Consider the following 22,665-nt stretch of genomic DNA (forward strand, 5'->3'; position numbering starts at 1 on the left):
TTGTATGGTAGTTCTATTTTTAGTTTTTTAAGGAACCTCCATACTGTTCTCCATAGTGGCTGTATCAATTTACATTCCCACCAACAGTGCAAGAGGGTTCGGTTTTCTCCACACCCTCTCCAGCATTAATTGTTTGTAGATTTTTTGATGATGGCCATTCTGACTGCTGTGAGGTGATACCTCATTGTAGTTTTGATTTGGTTTTCTCTAATGATTAGTGATGTTGAGCATCCTTTCATGTGTTTGTTGGCAATCTGTATATCTTCTTTGGAGAAATGTCTATTCAGGTCTTCTGCCCATTTTGGGATTGGGTTGTTTGTTTTTTTGATATTGAGCTGCTTGTATATTTTGGAGATTGATCCTTTGTCAGTTGCTTCATTTGCAAATATTTTCTCCCATTCTGAGGGTAGTATTTTTTTTTTCTTTTCAAGCTTTATTCGTCTAAATGACTATCTAATTGAGAACACAATGCATGTCCTAACCGTAAATTCTGCTAGCTTCCTTTTGAATTATCTCACTGACAAGTTAAAACTGACACCTTCAGCAGATGTCATTCAGAAATGGATTACAGAAGAGAAGCCTGAAGTCGCTGATAAAAAGGTATATTCAGACACAATTAAGAAAATTCATTGGTCAACATTTATTGAGGAGTGCTTACTATGCACTGTGAATTATGCTATTTTCTGTGTACTGGAAAAATAGGAGAAATGCTTAGAGGATTTCACAGTATAATCAGAGTCTACCATACACACATGAAATGACAGAATGAAAATCAGCTTATCAGCAAGTATCTAATAGCAGAGAAAGCATCCATTGTACTGAATATTGCAGTCTGTCTCACAGGCACTTGCTAAAGGTTCCTCATGTGTTCACTCAATAAATATTCCTTAAGTATTTACTATGTACCAATCCCTATGCTGGGTATTGGGTACACGGTGATGAAAAGCATAGATAGAATACTTGCCCCCAAGAAACTTACAGTTCAGGAGTCATCGTGAGCATGAACTGGCAGAGAGAAGCAGGGAAGGTGGTATAAATGAAAGAGATAAACCATAGTTTAGAGGCGACAAGAAGCAAATCATGGGAGCAAACCTTTGTGCTTTCAGTGAATAACCTCTTAGGAGGATGTTGATCTTAGAAACACAGAGTAATGTGAGACATTTGAGATTAAATAGTACAAATTTGTGGATTAAATAGTACAAATTTGTGCATTCTAACATAGCTTATCTGATAGCCCAATAAGCTTTTCTCCAGCTCCATCCATGACAGATACCTAAAAACACAGCAAAACATGCATATCTGGTTTCATCAAGCTTCCTACCTTCATATCTCTGCATCCGCCAAGGAGACCCAATATGCAGTTTCAAGGCCTGTGGCTCTTTGCCATAGTTTTCCTTTTCTCCAAAAGTTGAATTTTAGATGCATACTCCTTTTCATTACTTTCTCTCCTTCCCTATTCTCAATTCCTTTTTTTTCCTCAATACTACCACATTTTGAAAGTAACATTTATCTTTCTAATTATAAAAGCAATATATGCTAAGTGCAGAAAATCTGAAAAACACAGAAGTATACAAAGAAAAGCATCCTCTGCTATACCAAGTTAACTATTTCCAAGGGGGAAAGAAAGGAATCATACTTTACTTACTGCTTTATCACCTACTTTTTCCACTTGGCAATGTATTATGAAAAATCTCCCAAGTCAATATGTATTTTTCCATATAACATTCTCAAATAGAAATGTATTATACATCTTGTAAATAATTTTCTATTATTGATCACTTTCTCACTAGTCCAAATAATGCTGCAATGAATATCTTTGTCTATACATTTTTCATACATCTCTGATTCTTCCCCTTAGAAGAAATTCCTAGATGTGGAATTGTTGGATCAGAAATGTGCTCACTTGTTAAGGCTTTTGAAACTGATGCATAACTTTCTAGAAAGTTTTGTGTCATTTTACAATCTTCCTAGCAATGTTCGAGAAGGAGTCTTTGGCCATATGCACACTAGATATTATCATTCATTTCAATCTTTGTCCATCTGACGGATGTAAAGTAATATGTCACTTTTAAATGTTATATTCCTTTAACTGCCACCACAGTACAGGGATAAGAGTATAGGTCTCATGATGAGAAAGACCTGGGTGTCAGTTCTGATCTGCCACTTACAAACCAGTGTGTCCTTAATGAAATGTCTTACCTTCTCCAGATCATAGTTTTCTCATGGGAATAAAAATGATACCTGCTGCATATGATTGGTGTGGGATTTACATGAATAGTTAGCACTGCCTGGCACACAGTAAATACTCAATAAATGTTACTGAATAAACTATTAATATCTTGAGGAAGAGAAGGAGGAGGATGTTGATTGATATTTCCTTTAAAAAATGTCAGATTATGCCCTTTGCCCATTTTTCTATTTAAATATCTTTCTATTTAATATCAATTATGATGTTATTAGTATATATTTCTATTGACTATATCAAGTATATTTCTATTTAAATATAAACAACCTTCTATCTGTATTACTATATACATTACTGATATATTTTTCCAGTTTGTTGTTTGCCTTTCCACATTGTTGATAGCGTTTTTACAAGGAGAGAAGTTTTACACTGTCATGTAGTCTTTCCATATTTGCCTTTATTTTTTAATTTCTATGGTAGTATTCTTTGAAAGACATGCCAACATTATAACATCAGCTAATTGTGTAAGCTTAAGTTTATGTGCCTTCTGTAACACAGAGGTTTTTTTATTTTAGACCTTGGTACTTATATCTTTATAACACTGCAGAAGTGCTCATTTCAGGGGGTCCCCGTGTTGGAGAAGCAGGAAGAAGATGAATCTCTCATTCCCATGTTTGTCACAGAACTGATTTTGACAGTCCAGTCACTGCTCTTTGAGCCTCCTTTGGAAGATTTTCTGGTATGTATTTCCTCATATAACATCCATGTATAAATACCTTTTTGGAAAATGAAGCAACTGTTCTACTGTCAAATGATTGGCAGGGTTGCTATTGTCCCTTCTCCAAAAGGGTCGTAAGGAAAAGACAAAGCATTGTTCTGCACACAGCATGGCATCTACATAAAAAGTATCTGAAAGTTTAGCACATTTTCTTTAACTTGAGACAGACTAGGGGCTTGGTAGGGTACACCACCGAGAGAACATATGCTATACAAAATGTAAAATTGACTAGAGGCATCCCTCCAAGAAATCGCTGTAAGTACCATTTTTGAAATCTTTTAAAGTATGTTGCATCTGAGAGTTTTTTTCTATCTACTGCTGTGCAGCAAATTACCAACTATTTGGCAGCTTAAAGCAACAGCCATTTATTACTTCAGTCTCATGGGTCAGGGATCTGGGCACTGCTTAGCTTCTTCTCCACTTCAGGGCCTCTCCATGCAGGCTGCCCTTTGGGTATTGTCTGGGCTGAGGTCTCCTTAGAGGCTTGAATGGAGAAGGATCCACTTCCAAGTTCCCTCAGGTTGTTGAAAAAATTCATCTCTAAGCAGCTGTGGGATTGAAGTCCCTGGTTTCTTGAGGGAAGTCCAGTGGGCACCACCCTTAGATCCTAGGAACCACCTATAGTTCCTATAGTTCATGTGGCCAACTCTATAAGCAGTTTACAATATGGGTGTTTGATTCTTCAAGACCAGCTGGAGAATATCCTTTGAGAAGGGCCCAATCCCTCTTTGAAGGGCTGTCACTTGATTCAGACAGGTCTACCCTGGATAATCACCTTTTGGACCAATTCAAAGTCAACCTAATTATATCTGCAAAGTCCCTTCAGCTTTCCCTGTAATATAAAATAATCATGGCTGTGGCATCCCATCACATTCACAGATCCCCCCATACTCAAGAGGAGGGGATTATACAGGGCATGTAAACCAGGGAGAGGGGATCTTGGGAGCCATCTTAGAGTTCTGCCTTCCCCATTTGGGTACAGACATAGATTAATAAACCAATCAGAGTCTATATTTTCTGCCCTCAGCTGTGTATTGTGGTACAGAAGCACCAGTAGTCAGGATCTCTAGATTCTAGTCTTGACTCAGAATCTCTAGATTCTAGTCTTGACTTTACTCCTATGGGGAAACCACTTATGTCTCTGGGGTTCAGTTTATGCATCTGTGAGATGAGGAGGCAGATGAGTTTTAAGGTTGCTTCCTCTTCCAGCAGTCTATGACTCTGTAATTTATCAGATCATCAGGCTATTTTAGGTTATTTACAAGGACAAGCAGACTGCTGAGTTCCCTGTGGTTGGACCTTCGTTCAGGAGGTCCCACTCAGAGAGGCACTGGGCTCTCATGTCCCTTCCGGGCCAGAGGCTCTTGGCCTTCACGTGGAAGGCAGAGGTTTCTGTGCAGCAGATGATGTAAGAAAGCTCTCTCCAGCAAGCAGCTGGTTATTCTCCTTAAGCCTTGAAAACCTTAACATTCTCCATATTTCCTGTTGTAGGGTCCAACTCCCCACAGGGGTGTTTTTAATGCCTACCCATGAAGTCATAGGCCAAGCATGTTCATGTGTTCACACCACACATAAGATTTTGCTTCATGTAATCCCAAATTAGCCAAGGGCAGTATAAACTGCCATGAGTGGATCACTCATGAATTTTCTATTTTTTCTCGCTCTTATTTTGGTCATTAGTCTTAATATTTCAAACACACATACAGCTTCGTCTAAAGGAAAATTATATACCTAAATCTTGACATCTGACATTGTTCTTTCTTGGGTTAACTATGGTTTCCTAATACTTGATCCAACATACATTTTCCAGCTCTTTTCTTTCCTATTGTGTTTGACAGACCTCCTGTGGCATATGACTCTATTTACTGCTCCCGCCTCTGGAAACAGACTCCCCCCTTGGTTTAATTTCTCATAGTTTTACTCCTGTGCCAACATTTTTTTCCTTTTCAGTACTCTATTTTGGAGCCACTTTTTTTGTCTGACCTTTGACTGTTGTGATCCTGAAAGGCTCCCTCCTCTTCACATTTTTTATGTTCCTCTGGGGGCTTGTGTCCATGCCTGTTGTTCCAGCTACCACTTCTAGAATGGTGACTTTAAATAAATATTTCCATTGTGTACTTTTCTTCTAGACTTCAGACTTGGAGCCATCTGGAAATCTCCACAATTAACTCCAACTCACCAAAATAAATTGAACTTATCAACTTCTTCCAAAACTTGCTCCTCCTTCCATATCTCCATTTCAATGAAAGACAGTATCCACATGCCCAAACCAGCTATCCAGGAGTCATCCTAGATCCTCCCTTACCTCTTTGAGATCAAGGCAGTGAGTCCTGTATGTTGACCTTAGTTGCACCTCCCCTCGATGGGAACCTCATCACCTCTTACCTGGCCTGCTGTGATAGTCTCTTCTGACCTGCCTGCCCCTCTTCCTTCTAGTCCATTTTCTACATTGCTGACTGCAAGATTATTTCATAGGCAAATCTGATCATGTCACTTAAAATTAAATTTCTTCATTGTCTATAGGATGCTCTGTGAGATGTTGATAGGCATTCTAGGAGAAAAGGGTTTGTGATATGCATTTGCATATTAACAAATATGGAAAATCCTGTTTAGTAGATCCAGAGGAAAATCCTGTTTAACCTAAGGTTTCTTCCCAAACTTACTTGACATTGGGACCCTTTTAACTCAGGGTAGTCCATGGTCACAATCTGGGAAATGCCAGACCACCGGCTAACACTGGAACCCAGCATCACTCACAGGGCCTTTCAAGAAGGGGCCGACTGCATCATGACTGCGTTTTTCCACACTGACACTTATGCTCCAGCACCCAGACCTGCCAGCCCCCCTTGGGCCTCTCATATACAATGACTTACAAGGACTGTACTCCCGTCTTGTATACTTGACAAGCTCCTGCTCGTCTTTTAAGACTCTTCTCAAGAAGTACCTTTATATCATTTAGATATATGTTATTATAAATTATAAATTAATTCATGCTCATCAAACTTGAAAAACACAGAAAAATATTATTAAAATCATCTGTAATACCATGTGTCAGAAATAGAAACAACCTTTTAACATTTTTATACTTTTTTTCCAATCTTGTTTTAGTACATACTGATATACCAACACACCTAACTTACCATGCGGGCCTCCCTCTGCTGTGGCCTCTCCCGTTGCGGAGGACAGGCTCCGGACGCGCAGGCTCAGCGGCCATGGCTCACGGGCCCAGCCGCTCCGCGGCATGTGGGATCCTCCCAGACCGGGGCGCGAACCCGGTTCTCCTGCATCGGCAGGCGGACGCGCAACCGCTGTGCCACCGGGGAAGCCCACACATACATTTTTAAAATGGGATGTTATACACCAGTTTCATCCTGCTCTTTTCTTTAACTTAAATTACATTATAAGCTTTTTCCCATGTCATTAATCAATCTTTGAAGAGATGCCTAATTTCCATTCATATAAATATACCATAACTTAACCATTCTTCTATTTTTGAACACTAAGGGATTTTTCTAATTAATTTTTATTATAATTAATGCTTCAGTGAGTGCCCTTCCACATGAATCATTGTTTACATATCTAATTTTTTCTCTTAGGATTGATATCTAGGATGGAAATTACTGCTCAAAGAATATGAACTTTTAACCCACCTTTTGAACTTTCCCTGATTCTCTTAGGCATACTTTGGCCTTCCTTCCCTTATGACTTTTCTGTGTTTTGTTCCTGTTTCAAATGAATGTAATATATTCATCTTAATGTGTTGCAACTTTTTGCTTATCTACCTCTCTTTCAATTAGAAAACATATTTCCTGAAGACAGGGGCTGTGTCTTCTGATTTGTCATATATTCAGAGTCAGCGCAGTACCTGGCATTGTTGAATGAGTTATTCTTATTTATTTTAGCAGTTTAGAAAATTCAAAACTTTTAATAAATATAACCGTGTGTGTTTACATTTATGTTTGTGCTTTTCTCTCCAACAGGATGGTATTTCAGGCGCAATTAATCATTTTCGAAACACTGTGTTATCAGTTCCTAATCTTGTGCCTGATTCATATTTTGATGCTTTTACCAGCCCTTACATTAACAACAAATTGGAAGAAAAAACTTGTGGATTTGGTCCAAGCTTATCAGCAGTATTTGATGATGATAAGAATTTTCACACAATTATCTTTCAAATAAAGGTATACTTTCTTTTACTAAAACTATTTTTATAATATTTTTGATTTTTAAGAAACTGGGTAACATATTTTCTTCCTGTCTTATCTTTAGATTAAATGCTACTTAATCTCTAAATGCTAAAGTGATTTTTTTTAAGACCTGGTAGATTAGAGCACTGATTATAAGAAAGAGACTTAAAAGTACAAGCTATTCAAGATGGTATCACTTTGTGGGGGGGGGGGGGAATAAGGTTAAAAAGGAGGAAGAGACATTACTGAACATTGGGTGGTACAGGGAAAATAGAGCAACTGGTGAAAATTTAAGGCCCTGCGAGACAAAAAGAACCAGAAAACCAGAATACACCCAACTTTTTCCCCACAACCAAAAAATAAAATAAAATAATCTGCACATTGCTCTACTGACAAAACAGAATGCCTTTGAATTATAAATTTTGTAAATCACTCAAATCCATGAGCTGAAGAAATTAAAATATATTAAATACCTGAGAAGGTACTATAAGGAGAAAATAGAAAGTGAAGATTAAAATATTCCTTCTCTTCCCTCCCAAAAAACATGAAACAAAAGCTGCACTATAAAATAAATGGCCTCAACATTAAATCAAAAAAATTCAAAATTTAAGATAAAAATGGAATTTTTTTAAAAGAGACAAAATTATCTCAGAAATCAAGACTAAATTGCATCATGCCGGAGAGAATAACCTGAAATGAAAATGTAATAATGAGTATAAAGACAGGAAAACAATCAGGAGAATGAAAATAAGCTAGAGATAGAAGTAAAAATGGTCAGAGAGAAAATAATTGAAATAGAAAACAGGCAAAGAAGAAATAACATACGTATAATTGGAGTGTCTGAAGGAGAAAAACAAAACAAAGGGTAGAACAAACACATAACTATAGTCCAAGAAAAGAAAATGTGAATCTATATATTGAAAGGGCCCACAGAGTGCCTTGGAAAATTGACCTAGAACAATCAACTCTGAGATACATCCTTTTAAAACTATTAGCTTTTAAAGCTAAAGAAAAATTCCTCCAGGTCTCACAGCACAATGAAAATAACTTACAAAAGTAAGAGAATTAGACTAGCATCAGGCTTCTCAAAAACAACATATATACACTACCAAGCGTAGGGTGGATAGCTAGTGGGAAGCAGCCGCATAGCACAGGGAGATCAGCTAGGTGCTTTGTGACCACCTAGAGGGGTGGGATAGGGAGGGTGGGAGGGAGGGAGATGCAAGAGGGAAGAGATATGGGAACATATGTATATGTATAACTGATTCACTTTGTTATAAAGCAGAAACTAACACACCATTGTAAAGCAATTATACTCCAATAAAGATGTTAAAAAAAACATATAAAGAAAGGCAATGATGGAACGGCATTTTTAAATGAAACTCAAGAGCAGATAATGTGAATCAATAATTTTTATCTAACCAAGCTAGTCCTTCAAATATCAAGGTTATAGAAAAATAGTTTTAAAAAGGCAAGAGCCTAGGGTTTTTGGTGCTGATCAGGATTTTGTATGAAATTGGGATGAGTTTCATCCAAACAAGAGATAACTTGGTAAAAGGACTGATCTTCTTTTTTCTGGATCCACATGTAAGGATCTTGGAAGTTGCCAATCTATTCTAACAAGTAAAAAGCTGAACACACTGACTGAACAGACTGCTATAGGATCTGTAATAGAGGGGAGGACACAGGGGAAACCACAGCCCTCAGGATTGGAGAGACAGAGAGATGAAAACAGGAGTCATGGCTTCTGAGAGCAGAGACTATGAGCAGTAACCTCAGTGAGAACCAGTGCCAGACAGGAAAACGTGAACTGTAATTGATGAATTGCTGGAGGCTCAGTGTGAACAGCTCTGAGAGTTAAAAACTCCAGGGACCCAGTAATAGGGAACCCCCACATTATTATGAAATTTACCTGCAAGAACTCAGCCAGATTCTCACAGTAAATATTAGAGAAAAATTCTCTCATGCTTCCAGCAGGGAGAGGGGAAAAGGAATAATTTGAAATATGTCAGAGCACCCTCTTCTTAACAAGGCCTACCCTCAGAGGAAACTAGTTAACCAGAGCCTAATTTGCTAGTGTATTATCTGATCCTAACTTACCTGGGGGAGGGGAAATACACAACTCCAGCCCACTCTAGCCACCTGTCCCACCTAAGGAGAGAGAGAAAAAAAGTGAGAAATATTTATGAAGTTCACAGTTCAGAGGCATTGGCTCACTAAAAGACTGAGGCCTAATCAAAGGACTATAGAATATATCCCCTCCCCTGACACATACCATCCCCTTACTAAGGACCTATTAACAGCAGTTCCTTTTACCAAATACATCATGTCCAATTATCAAAAAAAAAAGTTACAAGGCACATTAATAAGGGGAAATAATTAGAAGACAGAGCAAGCATCAGACCCAGACATGGCAGGGATATTGGAAATATCAGACCCAGAATTTAAAACAACTATGATTAATATGCTAAGGGCTCCAATGGATAAGATAAACAGCATGCAAGAACAGATGGGCAATGTAAGCAGAGAGATGGAAATCCTAAGAAAGAACAAAAAAGAAGTGCTAGAGGTAAAAAACAAAACAAAACATAACAGAAATTAATAATGCCTTTGATGAGCTTATTAGTAGACTAGACACAGCTGAGGAAAGAATCTCTGAGCCATAGAATATATCAATAGGTCCTGAAAACCAAAAAGCAAAGAGAACAAGGACTGAAAAAAACAGAACAGACTATCCAAGAACACTGTAGGACAACTTCAAAAGGTGTAACATATGTGTAATGGGAATACTGTATGATTCCAGCTATATGACATTCTGAAAAAGGCAAAAACATGGAGACAGTAAAAAGATCAGTGGTTACCAGGGGGTTGAGGGTGGGAGAGTGAAGAGGCAAAACGCTGATTTTTAGGACAGTGAAAACACTCTGTATAATTCCATAATGATGGATAAATGTCATTATATATTTGTCCAAACTCATAGAATGTTCCATACCAAGAGTGAACCATAATGTAAACAATGGATTTTGGGTGATTATGATGGGTCAATGTAGGCTCATTAATTGTAACAAATATACCACCCTGGTAGGGGACGTTTAGTCTTTCTTTAGAACGACTGAAAATGAAGTGGTTCTCAGTGGTGTAGAGACAAATGTAAACAATAAGAAAGCAAGATTTGTGATCCTATGAGTCAGGGCTATAAATTTCTATGCACCGAATATATATACAGGAAACACTTGCAAAAGGCAAAGAGATGCAATGAGACACAAATGGACCATAAATAGAAACACTGTGAATAGAAGACTTTAACATGCAACTCTCATCATAAGGCAGGTCAAGTAGGAAAAAAATAAATAAGGGTATAGATGTCCTAACTAACATAATCAATGACAAATAACTAGGAAATAACCGTTTAAACAGAAAAAAAAATGAGGGATTACCTTGCAGACATTTATCCAAATAAATTTGAAAACTAGATTAAATAGTATTTTTAGGGAAACATGGTAATCTAAATCAACCACATTAAAAATAGAAAGCTTACCAATCTCCACAGAAGAAATAGAGGAAGTTATCAAAGAAATACCTTGTAAAAAGCACCAGGCCCAGATGGTTTCACAGGGGAATTTTATCAACTCTCCAAAGACCAGATATTCACAATAGCACATAAATTGTTCTAGAATACTGAAAATGCTTGGTGGAAAAAACTTCATTGTAATAACAACAAAGCAGGTAATATATAATATTTAGGAATAAACTTAATAAGAAATGTTAAAAAAAAACCTATATAAGGATATCTTTTTAAGTTTTCTTAAAGGCTTCTGGAAGACACAAAAATAGACTTAAAGAAATATTCTTAGATGGAATGACTCAGCATAATAGATATCTGTTCTCCCTAGGTTAATCTATAAATTTAACACAATGCCAATAAAAATACTAATAAGCTTTATCATAGAGCATAAGTTTATAGTAAAGCCTATATGCAATAATAGACATGCATAGAAGCTAGGAAAACCCTAAAAAAGAAAAGCTATTTGGGGTATTATTCTTACCAAGTATTAAATGTAAACTCTATAATTAAAAGATTGTGGTATTGGCTATCAGACCGGTGGAACAGAATAGAAAATCCAGAAATACACCTAAGTACATATGAAAATTTATTAAATAAAAAACATGTATTTCAAATCACTGAGATATATTTGGACTTTTTCATAAATAGTGTTGGGATAACTGATTAGCCTTTGGGACAAAGTTAAAGTTAGATACATATCTCACATTGTATATAAAAATAAATGGATCAGGGATCTAAAAATTTATTTAAATCATACAAGTTCTAGAAGAAAACATGGGTGAATTCTTCTATAATCTTATTCATAAAGAAAGGTTATCTAACTATGACTCAAAATCCAGATGCAATAATAGCACAAATTGATAAATTTGATGGTATAAAGTTTTTTTAAAACTTTGCAAGGCAAAAAAAATATAAACAAAGTAAAAATACAATTACAAACTGGGAGAATCTATTTGCAGCATATAAATCACAGCTAAGGGCTAATATTTTTATACATGAATAACTCTTGCCAATGGGAAACAGGGAGGAGACCAAAACTAGGTAGAAAAATGGTCAAAACTTATGAGAGAAAACTCACCAAAACCAAGAACCTAGACACATGAAAACATATTCTACCTCACTTATAAGAGAAATGCAAATGGAAACAAAATTGAGGTAGCATTTCTCAACTATCAGATTAGCAAAATTCAAAAGTATGACAACACATTCCATTGGCTAGCCTATGGATAAACAAATGCTCTTCACACTTGGCATTTGAGAATGCAAATGATGGAGAATTTTACAGTATATAACAAAACTACATGTTATGTATTTACCATTTGATCCAGCAATTCCACCTTTAAATATGTACCCAGAAGATGCATGCCCAACAGTACAAAAGTACATGTGCACTAGATTTTGTTAACATTATTATTTTTATAAAATATCAGAAACTCCCAAAATACATAGGATGAACTATGGTACATTTACACAGAGGAGGACTATGCAGCTGAACAAAATAATACGGAAAATATCTACCAACTAATATGGAGTGATTTCCAGGATATAATGTTAGGTGAAAAAAACAAAGTCGAAAAGAATGTCTATAGTGTGCTACTTTTTATGTCAGAAAATAGGGAGGGAGAAGAGATAAACCAGAAAGTAAGGAAATTTGTTACCTAGAGGAGACAGTGGGAATGGTGTAGACAGGATGGTGGGTATGGAGTAGAAAAGATGGGAAAAGTCACACTTAGTTCTGAGTATACTTTTTAATATAGCACTTAAAAATCAATAAGAATGGGGAAACAAAACCCTAAAATAGAATACAATGAAAACAAAAGAATTAGACTATATTTCAAATGAATAACATAACCACACTGCAAGGAAGGGGAAAAAAACTAAACCAAGTAACTTTTAAACACACTATTTTGCCCATATACCCTTAAGCTAAAGACCACTATAACTATAATAAATATTGAATTCCACTTAGTCTGTTTTTCATAGTGGTATTAGTGTGTTAGCAATTCTGAAATGACTTTCTGTGTATTCTGGAGTTGAGCAAATAACTAAATATTGTGGATAATGAAATGAGGTTACTCATCCTCATCCAAATATGGAAGAGGAAAAACCAGAATGGTGTTATATTGGAACTGGAGTTATGAACTCATGATCTTTAATTGATCGATAGAAAGAGCACTATGTATAGGGTTTTGTGTATATATGTATTTATGTGGGGTGTTTGTGTGTATCCTAGATCTGCTTGCTGAGATGGCCTAGAAGCAGTGACATCCTAATAACAATGAGCATATTTGGTGTCCACACATTGTTTTCTATATATCATTCCAAATCAAAAGGAACCAAATCTCTTTGGAGAAATGGCTTATTCAAAACCTGGGGCAGGGAAAGTACAAGAGAAGTCCAGAGCATATTGTTGAACCAAAAAATAAGAAGGTGCCTAAGGAGTAATGGCGACATGCAGAAAAAATTAACAAGCGAACTTGAAGGGTCTCCCTGGGACAATTTGACCATTAAAATAAGTAATGATTATAACAGTCTTTGAATAAAATGAGAATACATGAGTCCATTTTGTGAATGAATGAATGGAGTGAGAATGGAAAGCTCTTCCTTACAGTAAAATGCCAATTAGTAAACGTAGAAGGAAAATATAAAGAAAAATCACCGCTATAGAAATAGGCAAGAATCTCTAATTCATACTAAAATGAGTATGCAAAGATATGATGAGGAAAAGGATATTGTCTCAAAGCGTTTCTGCATAGAATATTTATTGATTTAAAGAGAGAAAATAGTAAGTTTGCAGGAACGAAACCTCACAGACACCACCTTAACTAACATGTTAACATCACCAGTACTGGGACAAATCAACATTCTGTGCCTTTTGACACTATTCACAGAGAACATACATCACTTATGTAGTATTATTGCCAAAAATGTATAACTGAATGTAAGCATTAGGAAGTATAACATACACAGGAGATACTATTCAAAAATGTTAAAGGTCACGAAAGACAAAGATTGAGAAATTTTTCAGATTAAGGGACACTGCAGAGATGTGACAAGATACAATACAAGAAATACAATACATGATACAATACATGATCCTGGATAGGATAGTGGACCAGGAAAAAATGGTTTTTTATTTTGTTATGAAAGACATTATTGGGACAAATGACCAAATCTGTATAAGATCTGTAATTGATAATAGTATTAATATCAATGCTAATTTCCTGATTTAGGTCATTATACTATGGTTCTATCAGAAAATATCCTTGTGTTTATTAAATAAACCCTGAAATATTTAGGGGTGAAAATGTCTGTGTCTGCAACTTTCTTCCAAATGGTTCAGGGTAAAATAATATAGAGAGTGAAAGAGAATGATAAAACAAATGTGATATATTGTTAAAATTTAAGGAATTTCAGTGGTGATATATGGAATTCTTTGTACTATTCCAGCCAATTTCCTGTGAGGTTTAAAATCATATTTTGAACATGTTGGTGGAGCTTTCCATTTACAGGCCTCCCATTGTGTTTCTAATACCTGCATGATCATGTATCAGAGACTATTAGATCTGCTCAAAGGAGATATACTTTTTTTTTTTTTTTTTTGCTGTGGGGAAAAGGATGTTCTTTTTTATTATTAATTTTTATTGGAGTATAGTTGCTTTACAACATTGTGTTAGTTTCTGCTATACAGCAAAGTGAGTCAGTTATATGTGTACATATATCCATGCTTTTTTAGATTTCCTTCCCATTTAGGTCACCCCAGAGTATTAAGTAGAGTTCCCTGTGCTATGCAGTAGGTTCTCATTAGTTATCTATTTTATACACAGTACTGTACATATGTCAGTTCCAATCTTCCAATTCCTCCCACTGCCCCTTCCCCCCTTGGTAACCATAAGTTTGTTCTCTACATCTGTGACTCTATTTCTGCTTTGCACATAAGTTCATCTCTACCATTTTTCTAGATTCCACATATAAGCAATATTATATGATATTTGTTTTTCTTTTTCTGATTTACTTCACTCTGTATGACAGAGTGAAGTAAATCAGAAAAAGAAAAACAAATAGGTTTTTCTCTAGGTCCATCCATGTCTCTGCAAATGGCACTATTTCATTGTGCTAGGGTATTGCTTTATGGATTCAGACTCTTGCTTTAGGGATAGTGGGTAGCAGTAGAAAGTCTCATTACAAACAATAGCACACACCCTGGATGGCTTAGTTATTTGTTCATTTATTTCCTTTTAATAGGATCTTATAAAATCTTCCAGAATGTTTCTGCTGTTTATTTCTTTACATTAAAAATTGAGGGGAAGAAACTATGTCCAAGTATGTCTCCTTTGAGAAGATGTGCTACATATATACAATGGAATATTACTCAGCCATAAAAAGGAATGAAATAGTGCCATTTGCAGAGACATGGATGGACCTAGAGAAAAACCTATTTGTTTTTCTTTTTCTGATTTACTTCACTCTGTCATACAGAGTGAAGTAAATCAGAAAAAGAAAAACAAATAGGTTTTTCTCTAGGTCCATCCATGTCTCTGCAAATGGCACTATTTCATTCCTTTTTATGGCTGAGTAATATTCCATTGTATATATGTAGCACATCTTCTCAAAGGAGACATACTTGGACATAGTTTCTTCCCCTCAATTTTTAATGTAAAGAAATAAACAGCAGAAACATTCTGGAAGATTTTATAAGATCCTATTAAAAGGAAATAAATGAACAAATAACTAAGCCATCCAGGGTGTGTGCTATTGTTTGTAATGAGACTTTCTACTGCTACCCACTATCCCTAAAGCAAGAGTCTGAATCCATAAAGCAATACCCTAGCACTGATGTGTTGGGAATGAGCAATTCCATTGATCATCTCTAGTTTTCCTTGGGACAAATTGCAGTCATTTGCAAGAAGTCTCAGTAGGAAATGTAAGGGAAGGCCATTGAGTGCAGCCAGGGAATAATGGACCAAGACCAACAACAAACTGATCCTAACTGCTGTTCATAGGCATTGAACTATGATAACATGTATTGACATGGGTATTGTAGGAAAAACTTTGTGGGGAAGTGGAGGTTGGAGCCAAGGTTAAGTGAGGGGAGGGAAAGGATTTTATTAGGGCAAATTATGAAGACATTTTAGAATAGGAGACTTGCCAGCACAGAGAACTTAATAATGAGATTAGGCAAGTAATTTTGTAAATATGCTAAATGGTTTTGCCTTTGCTCAAAAACACTAACCTAGATATAAAATGTGCAGTTTGGGAAATAAATAGACATTGTCTCTTGCCATATATTTACTAGTGATGTATAAGTTCACCATGAAGGTAAAAAAATTACAGGTGTGCCTCCCTTCAATCATAAGGAACAATTCTTTGAAAGTCAGATTTGAAGGTGTATTTTTTTTTGTTTTTTAGTTTCATAAGAGAATCCATTAATTGCTTCTTGTCCTCCAGGATGGTATCCTTCCTCACTTACGTATCCTCAGGTCAAAGCATAGTGTTGGGCACAGAGAAGGCATCTGTGTTTGTTCAGTTTTATTGAATTGAATTCTTCACAGGAAAAATAGAGTTTTGTCTGTTTTTTTATAACATTTAGGAAACCATACAGGCAGCATTTGAATCTGCTCAATTATATGCAGCTACGTTTGAAAAGTTTCAGATATTCTTCAAGGAAAATGAAAGTCTTGATTTACAAGCTCTTAAACTTCAAGAACCTGGTAAGTTTTCTGTTTGTCCTTACTAATTATGTTTGACAGGTATATCAAGGTTTATCATTGTCTACGTTTCTGTTTGGTGGTGTATGGTGACAGAAATGGTAGCCCCAAAGAGCTGGCCTGACAAAATTCAAGAATTTATTCATTTCTAGATTATTTGCTATAGAAACACTTTTTTTTTCTTTAGTTTTACTGTTACTGTTTTATTTCAGAATATTATGGGAAGGAATTCCTCCCCAAAAGCTTATCTTTTAGCATCAAGTTGTACCAGTGCTGAGGTTATATAGCCTTTACATGGGAAGGAGTCAAAAGGAATGTTTACCTCTGAGATTCCTTTAAAAAATGTTTACATAATGCAACATGTGTCTCAGGAATTCAAGTTACTCTATTTCTGTGGCCACATTGTAACCTGGTGGGTATGAATCCACAACTCTTAGTCATGAAATCAGATCTGAAGGGAAATTATTTTATTAAACTCATTATCTTCAACAAAAGGAAATAAAATTACAATACCCAAGTGAAATTTCAGGCAGGAAAGTTCCCAAATGTTTACAAAAATTAATTATATATTATTCATTATTACCATTTTAAAATGTGAAGCATATCATTCGTATTCTTTTTTTATTTCATGAGCTGGCTTTATTCCTTTATTTTCTTATGCACAAAAATGATTACTCTGATACTTTGCCTCACAAAGCAACACTGATTTTTTCTGTGAATTGTTTTGCTTTTGTTTCAACCCATTCTTTTTATTATGCTGAAGCATTTTAAAGTAAATTAGACATGCCATCCCTAAATGAAATACTTCAATATTCATCTTTAAAAAACATGTTCCTACAGAACCAAATTAATATTATCACACCTAATAAAAAAAACCAACAATTCCTTAATATCAACATGTACTCCCTATTCAGAATCCCCCAAATAAAGCAGTTTGAAGCTAGTTTGACCCAGAATCTAGTCCAAGAGCAGGCACTATATTCACTTGTTATGTCCCTTAAGTTTTAAAAATCTGAAACAGACCCTTTTCTTCAAGACACTGACTTGCTCAAGAAACCGAAGTGGGGTCTTACTTTAGAAAACAAAATTAGACAAGTTCATTTCTACTGTTCTTCACCAACACTGTCACACTGAGACTTAGTGTGTGTTGAACTGAAGGGAACTGACAGGGACACAATGGCACCAGGGTGGCAGTAAGGTGTGGAACCTGGCATTTCAGCACATGGAGTAGGCCTAATCCAAATAACCAGTTCTAATCCCCTAGATCTAATACTCATAACCTTGAGCCAAGGCCTCCTAGTATCCTGTTACCATGTTCCTCACATTGGATAACTTTACTCCCTCACCAGCCACCCATCTGGATGAGGCCACCAAGCTCCCAGGTTGCCATTCTTCTAGTCCTGCCTTGGCTTGTCAATTCTATCCAATCCTGGAACCAGGGTCTCATAGATATTAGCTGTTTGTTTTCTGGGACTCTGGAGTACATTGGTCTGGACTCCTAAACGTTGTGTTCCTCCTTTTTTAGGAACTCCCTGGTACTTCCTAAACCTCGAACCCAACTGTTAGCCAGAGGTTAATAGAATGTAGCTTTGCCCCTTGGATACCATGCCTTGCCTGTTATCATATTCCCTCAATCTATTCTAACACTGCCTATCACATATTATAGACACTTACACTTAACAAATGTCTGTTTAACCAAACTTTTAGCCACACTGACCTCTGTATAGCCCCAGAAGATGATCAGGGGACAAACTCTGGCTTCCTGAACTAACCAGCCATATCTCACCCCTGAATTTCTATAAATGTCAGTGTTTACTAATAATTTCTATACTTCCTGAACACTTATGATAGGTACTGTGCTAAGTGATTTTCAGGCATCTCATCTAATCCTCATAATTCTATGAGGAGAGTATTCTCATTTTATAAATAAGGAAATGAAAATATATAGAGATAAGGTAACTTCAAGTTTACACAGCTAGTTAGTGGTTTAGAAATCATTTTCTCTGACTTGAAAGTTTGTGTGCTTAACTATTGTACAAACCGCTTCTCCTCTATCTCATAAAGAGAGAACTCTTCTATCAGCTTTACTCTTTTGTTTCCCTTTGAACACAGCTATATATGACCATGGCCAAGTCATTTAACCTTGAAGGATCTAAATTTCTTCATGTATAAAATGAAAGTATTGGACCAAATTGGTGTTTCCCAAGCTAGTATTCCTTGAACCACTATTCTGAAGGATATTACATGATACCATGAAAAATGAAAAAGACTCTGTGTTCAAATAAGTTTGGAAAATACTTGACCAATCAACATTATACAGGTTTCCTTACCAGAAGTCTTCTCAGATCATTTGATATACTTATTTTGTCAGTTCTCAAAAATACACACATCAAAACCTTCTGAAATGAGTAGGACAGATAATTGTCATCCCTTTTTTGTATCATGAGGAAGCCGAAGCTCAGAAAGATCAACTAACGTACCCAAGGCCACAGATGGGTTAAAGACTTGAGCCTAGGTCTTCTAACACTTTGTCTGATTTGTTCTTTTTTAAAAAAATATTTATTTTATTTATTTGGTTGCTCCGGGTCTTAGTTGTGGCTCGTGGGCTCTTTAGCTGTGGCATGTGAACTCTTAGTTGTGGCATACATTTGGGATCTAGTTCCCTGACCAGGGATTGAACCCAAGCCCCCTGCATTGGGAGCAAGTAGTCTTAACCCCTGTGCCCCCAGGGAAGTCCCTGATGTGTTCTTTATACTGTGTCAAACTCTCCCTTGTATCCAGGAGAGAAGATGATATGAATAAAGGCAAGAATCAACAGCCTTTTCTCTTTGGGATGGTAGAGGGGAGGGTTAGAGAAGGAAAACAAGAAGCAGTAAGGAAATCAATCTGACTCAAGCAGAGAGAGTAATTGGAAATAAAGTTAACTAAATATTTAAAGGCCGAGAGCTACAGGATTTTGAAAGATGGGTAAAGTAGTTTAGTATTATATGTGTATTAGTAAGAGCTGTTTTTGACCAAGAGTATGATAAAAGTGTATTCAAGATAATCAGGCTTCCACTGGTTCGGAAAAGGGAGAAAATGGCGATAAGAATATTATCAAAATTCAACTGCAATATATGGTGGACACAAATTGACAAAGCCTTAGCCTCGATGAATGCTTACTTTGAGGTACCATGTGGGAGAACCCTTAGATTAAGCCAACTTCAAACCAACCTGACTCTAGAATCTAATCCATTCTAAACCAGATCCTCTAATGCAATTACAAGTTATTTTCATGTGCCATTCTTAACAGGAGCCAGAGAACATATTTACATTATTAAATATTAGTTTCAAGAATAAAATATACAGCATTATGAATTAACATTTTAAAGTTACACAAGGTCCTCTACATATGGATAATACATTATAAAGATGTATGTAAATTTACTAATGCAATGATTTTTAATATATCTTTATAATGATCCTTTAAAATCCAATACATATGTTTTATGCTTTATATGAATTACTTTACCTAGATGTTAAGTTCTTTAGTGAACAACTGGAAAAATATCACAGACAGCACAAGGACGCAGTAGCTCTAAGACGCACCAGGAATGTAGGATTGCTGCTCATTGACACTAAGCAACTAAAAGAAAAACTAATTCCATCACCTTTGCGATGCTTGGAGGTAACTATGAACTAAGAAAATTTTAAATTATGGTCTCTACAACTATTTTATGATTTTTCTCTTGCAAATAACCTATCTTTATTTTCCAGGATTGCAAATATTTAAAGTTAACATTAGTCTATTGTGCATCCTTAATTTCTAGGAAAAGTCCCATCTTCTTCTTTCTGTCCCAAGCACAATCAGCTTTCAGGTGAGGAAACAGCAGCCCTCAGACTAGCCTCTTACACCCATTCCTTTTTCCTTTGTTGGAGCATTTCAAGACTTCCTACAGAAGAGACACCACTGTAACAGCTCAGGATCCTAGTGGGAATGCTGGTTGATTCTAGGATACTGAGATAAAGTTTAGGAGACCATTTCCTGATCTGAAACTGTCCCTAAAGATCTGATTATATTTTGGTGGTTGTAGAGCTGAGGAAATTTGACTGCTTCTGCAATAACTTTCAGGTCTTCCTTTCGAGTCATATATACTGTCAAATACCTCCAGAGAGACAATGGTGTAGAACAGAGATTGTCAAACTACAACCCACAGGACCAGTCCAGCCTGCCACCTGTTGTGTACATATGGTTTTACTAGAACACACCCATGACAGTTGGCTTATGCATTGACTATGGTTGCTTTCTCAATACAAGGGCAGATCTGAGTAGTTGTGACAGAGACCATATGTCCTGAAAATCTAAAATATTTACTATTCAGCCCTTATAGAAAACGTCTGCTGACCCCTCGTACAGATGAAAGAAGACAGAGCCCTGTCTAAAAGGCTGCAGGCCTGAGTGCTAGTATCTATTGTCACTAATTCGTTGTATGGCATTGGGCTTTCTTCTAGAGCTTTGCTGCTTCATCTGTTGCAAAAGAAAAAAATATAGAATTCAATTTCAGCAAACATTTCTGAGCACTTCTGAGCACTACTATATACCAGGCCAAAGAACACTCAACTCAAACTGGCTTCAGCAATCAGAAAATGTATGGGCTATGCATCTAAAAAGTCCAGAGGGTGGATGGCCATCAGGGAGGTGTAATCTAGTGACTCAGTAGTGTTACTGAGGACCTGATTCTTTTCATTCTCTATACCAAGCCTTCTGATGTGCTGGCTTCAACCTAAAGCTCACATGCCTTCACATTTCTCAAATGGCCATCAAAAGCTCCATAGGCTAATTATTTCCTTGTTCATGTCCAGAGAGAGAGAACATGAAAGATCTCTCAGCCTTAAACAAAAGTTTTGTGTTTCTACTTAATTGGATCAGCTAAGGTCAGAGGTTCGCCCTAATCCGATCACATTAGCCAAAGGAAGCCATGTTCATATTTGCCTTATGACCGATCAGACTCCATCTTTGTTTCTAAAGGGGAGATCGGTTTCCTCCAAACCACGTTACTACCACCCAACAGGAAAGAAGTGGAGCTGATGCTGGGGAGGGCATCACAATGTTCACTTTACAGGGCAAAGTAGCAGAAAGGGCACTTACAAAAGATCAGAGCATTTAGGCAAACTTTTTAATAAGTTGTGCAATCCAGCTTGTTCTAGAAATTATCTTCAAAACTAGCCCTTCCAATTGGTTCAATGTGAAAAAAAACAGCCCTTTCACATATACTACTGCTTCCAATACCTTCCAACTTAACAGCCATTCAATTAGAATTTATCTAAAATATGTAATAAAATGGAAATACTCAAGTTATGATTCACAGTTCCTTTTTCTTTCCTAGGTGCTAAATTATATGCTTCCTCGTCTAAGCAAGAAAAAAGTGGATGCCCTTGTCTCTGAGGCACAAGATGCAGAATATAAACTTGAATTTGTCCCAACTACCACCATAGAATATGTTAACAACTTAGTATTTCTTGATGAAATTCAGGAAAGGGTGAGTTGATTCTTATATAACTCACTATTCCGGATCTCATGGTGAGTAAGGAAGGCAAGTAAGAGAAATTGAGGGACTGAAGGTCAGGAAACAGCTGTCAGAATATCAAAAACACTTTCAGGCAAAGTAAGTATATGCCTTACATCACAGTAGTAATGACAGCTAACATTGATCAAACTCGTACTACTAGCAGGGAATGCACTACATTTTCTACATACATTACATTTTTGATCCTTGCAAAAACTTAAGAAGTATAAGGAATTTATATTCTCATTCCGCAGATGAGGAAACAGGGACCAAACTAGGTTATGCTGTCCAAGATCACAGAGCTTTTTGTAGTGGAGCTGGAATTTACACTTGGGTCTCTGACCACAAAGCCAATACTCTCAACCCCAGTTTATTGCAATTCTTATTTGTGATAGATGATAATAGAATTGTAAACTTGATATTAGTCATAATGGAAGTCTTGATCCTACTTAACCTATATTTGCATAATAGTCAGGAACCTTCCAATTAGGAATAGAAGAAACCCAACTTTAGCTTAAACAGGGAGGTGGGACAGGGAGATACAGCAGATACGGGGACTCAAGTAACACAAATGCTGGGGTCTGCTCTCTCCCTCCCTCCCTCTCTCTCTCTGTCTCTCTCTCCCTGTCTCTCTATCTCTCTCCCATACACACACACACACACACACACACACACACACACACACACACACACACA

The 22,665-nt window shown here is 36.5% G+C and overlaps 1 protein-coding gene across 1 annotated transcript in view; it reads left to right on the top strand.

The window, feature by feature from the left end:
- The window catches only part of DNAH6 (dynein axonemal heavy chain 6), a 300,028-nt gene that overhangs the window by 62,443 nt on the left and 214,920 nt on the right, over window positions 1-22,665 (top strand). Inside the window, exons 9-14 of the mRNA XM_024129964.2 lie at window positions 432-600; window positions 2,808-2,924; window positions 6,944-7,144; window positions 16,306-16,426; window positions 19,939-20,090; window positions 21,790-21,942. Of these exons, the coding sequence (XP_023985732.1) occupies window positions 432-600; window positions 2,808-2,924; window positions 6,944-7,144; window positions 16,306-16,426; window positions 19,939-20,090; window positions 21,790-21,942 (913 nt within the window). The remainder of the gene's footprint in view (window positions 1-431; window positions 601-2,807; window positions 2,925-6,943; window positions 7,145-16,305; window positions 16,427-19,938; window positions 20,091-21,789; window positions 21,943-22,665) is intronic.

Source organism: Physeter macrocephalus, chromosome 12 (assembly GCF_002837175.3).
Source record: "Physeter macrocephalus isolate SW-GA chromosome 12, ASM283717v5, whole genome shotgun sequence".
Classification (NCBI taxonomy): Eukaryota; Metazoa; Chordata; class Mammalia; order Artiodactyla; family Physeteridae; genus Physeter; species Physeter macrocephalus.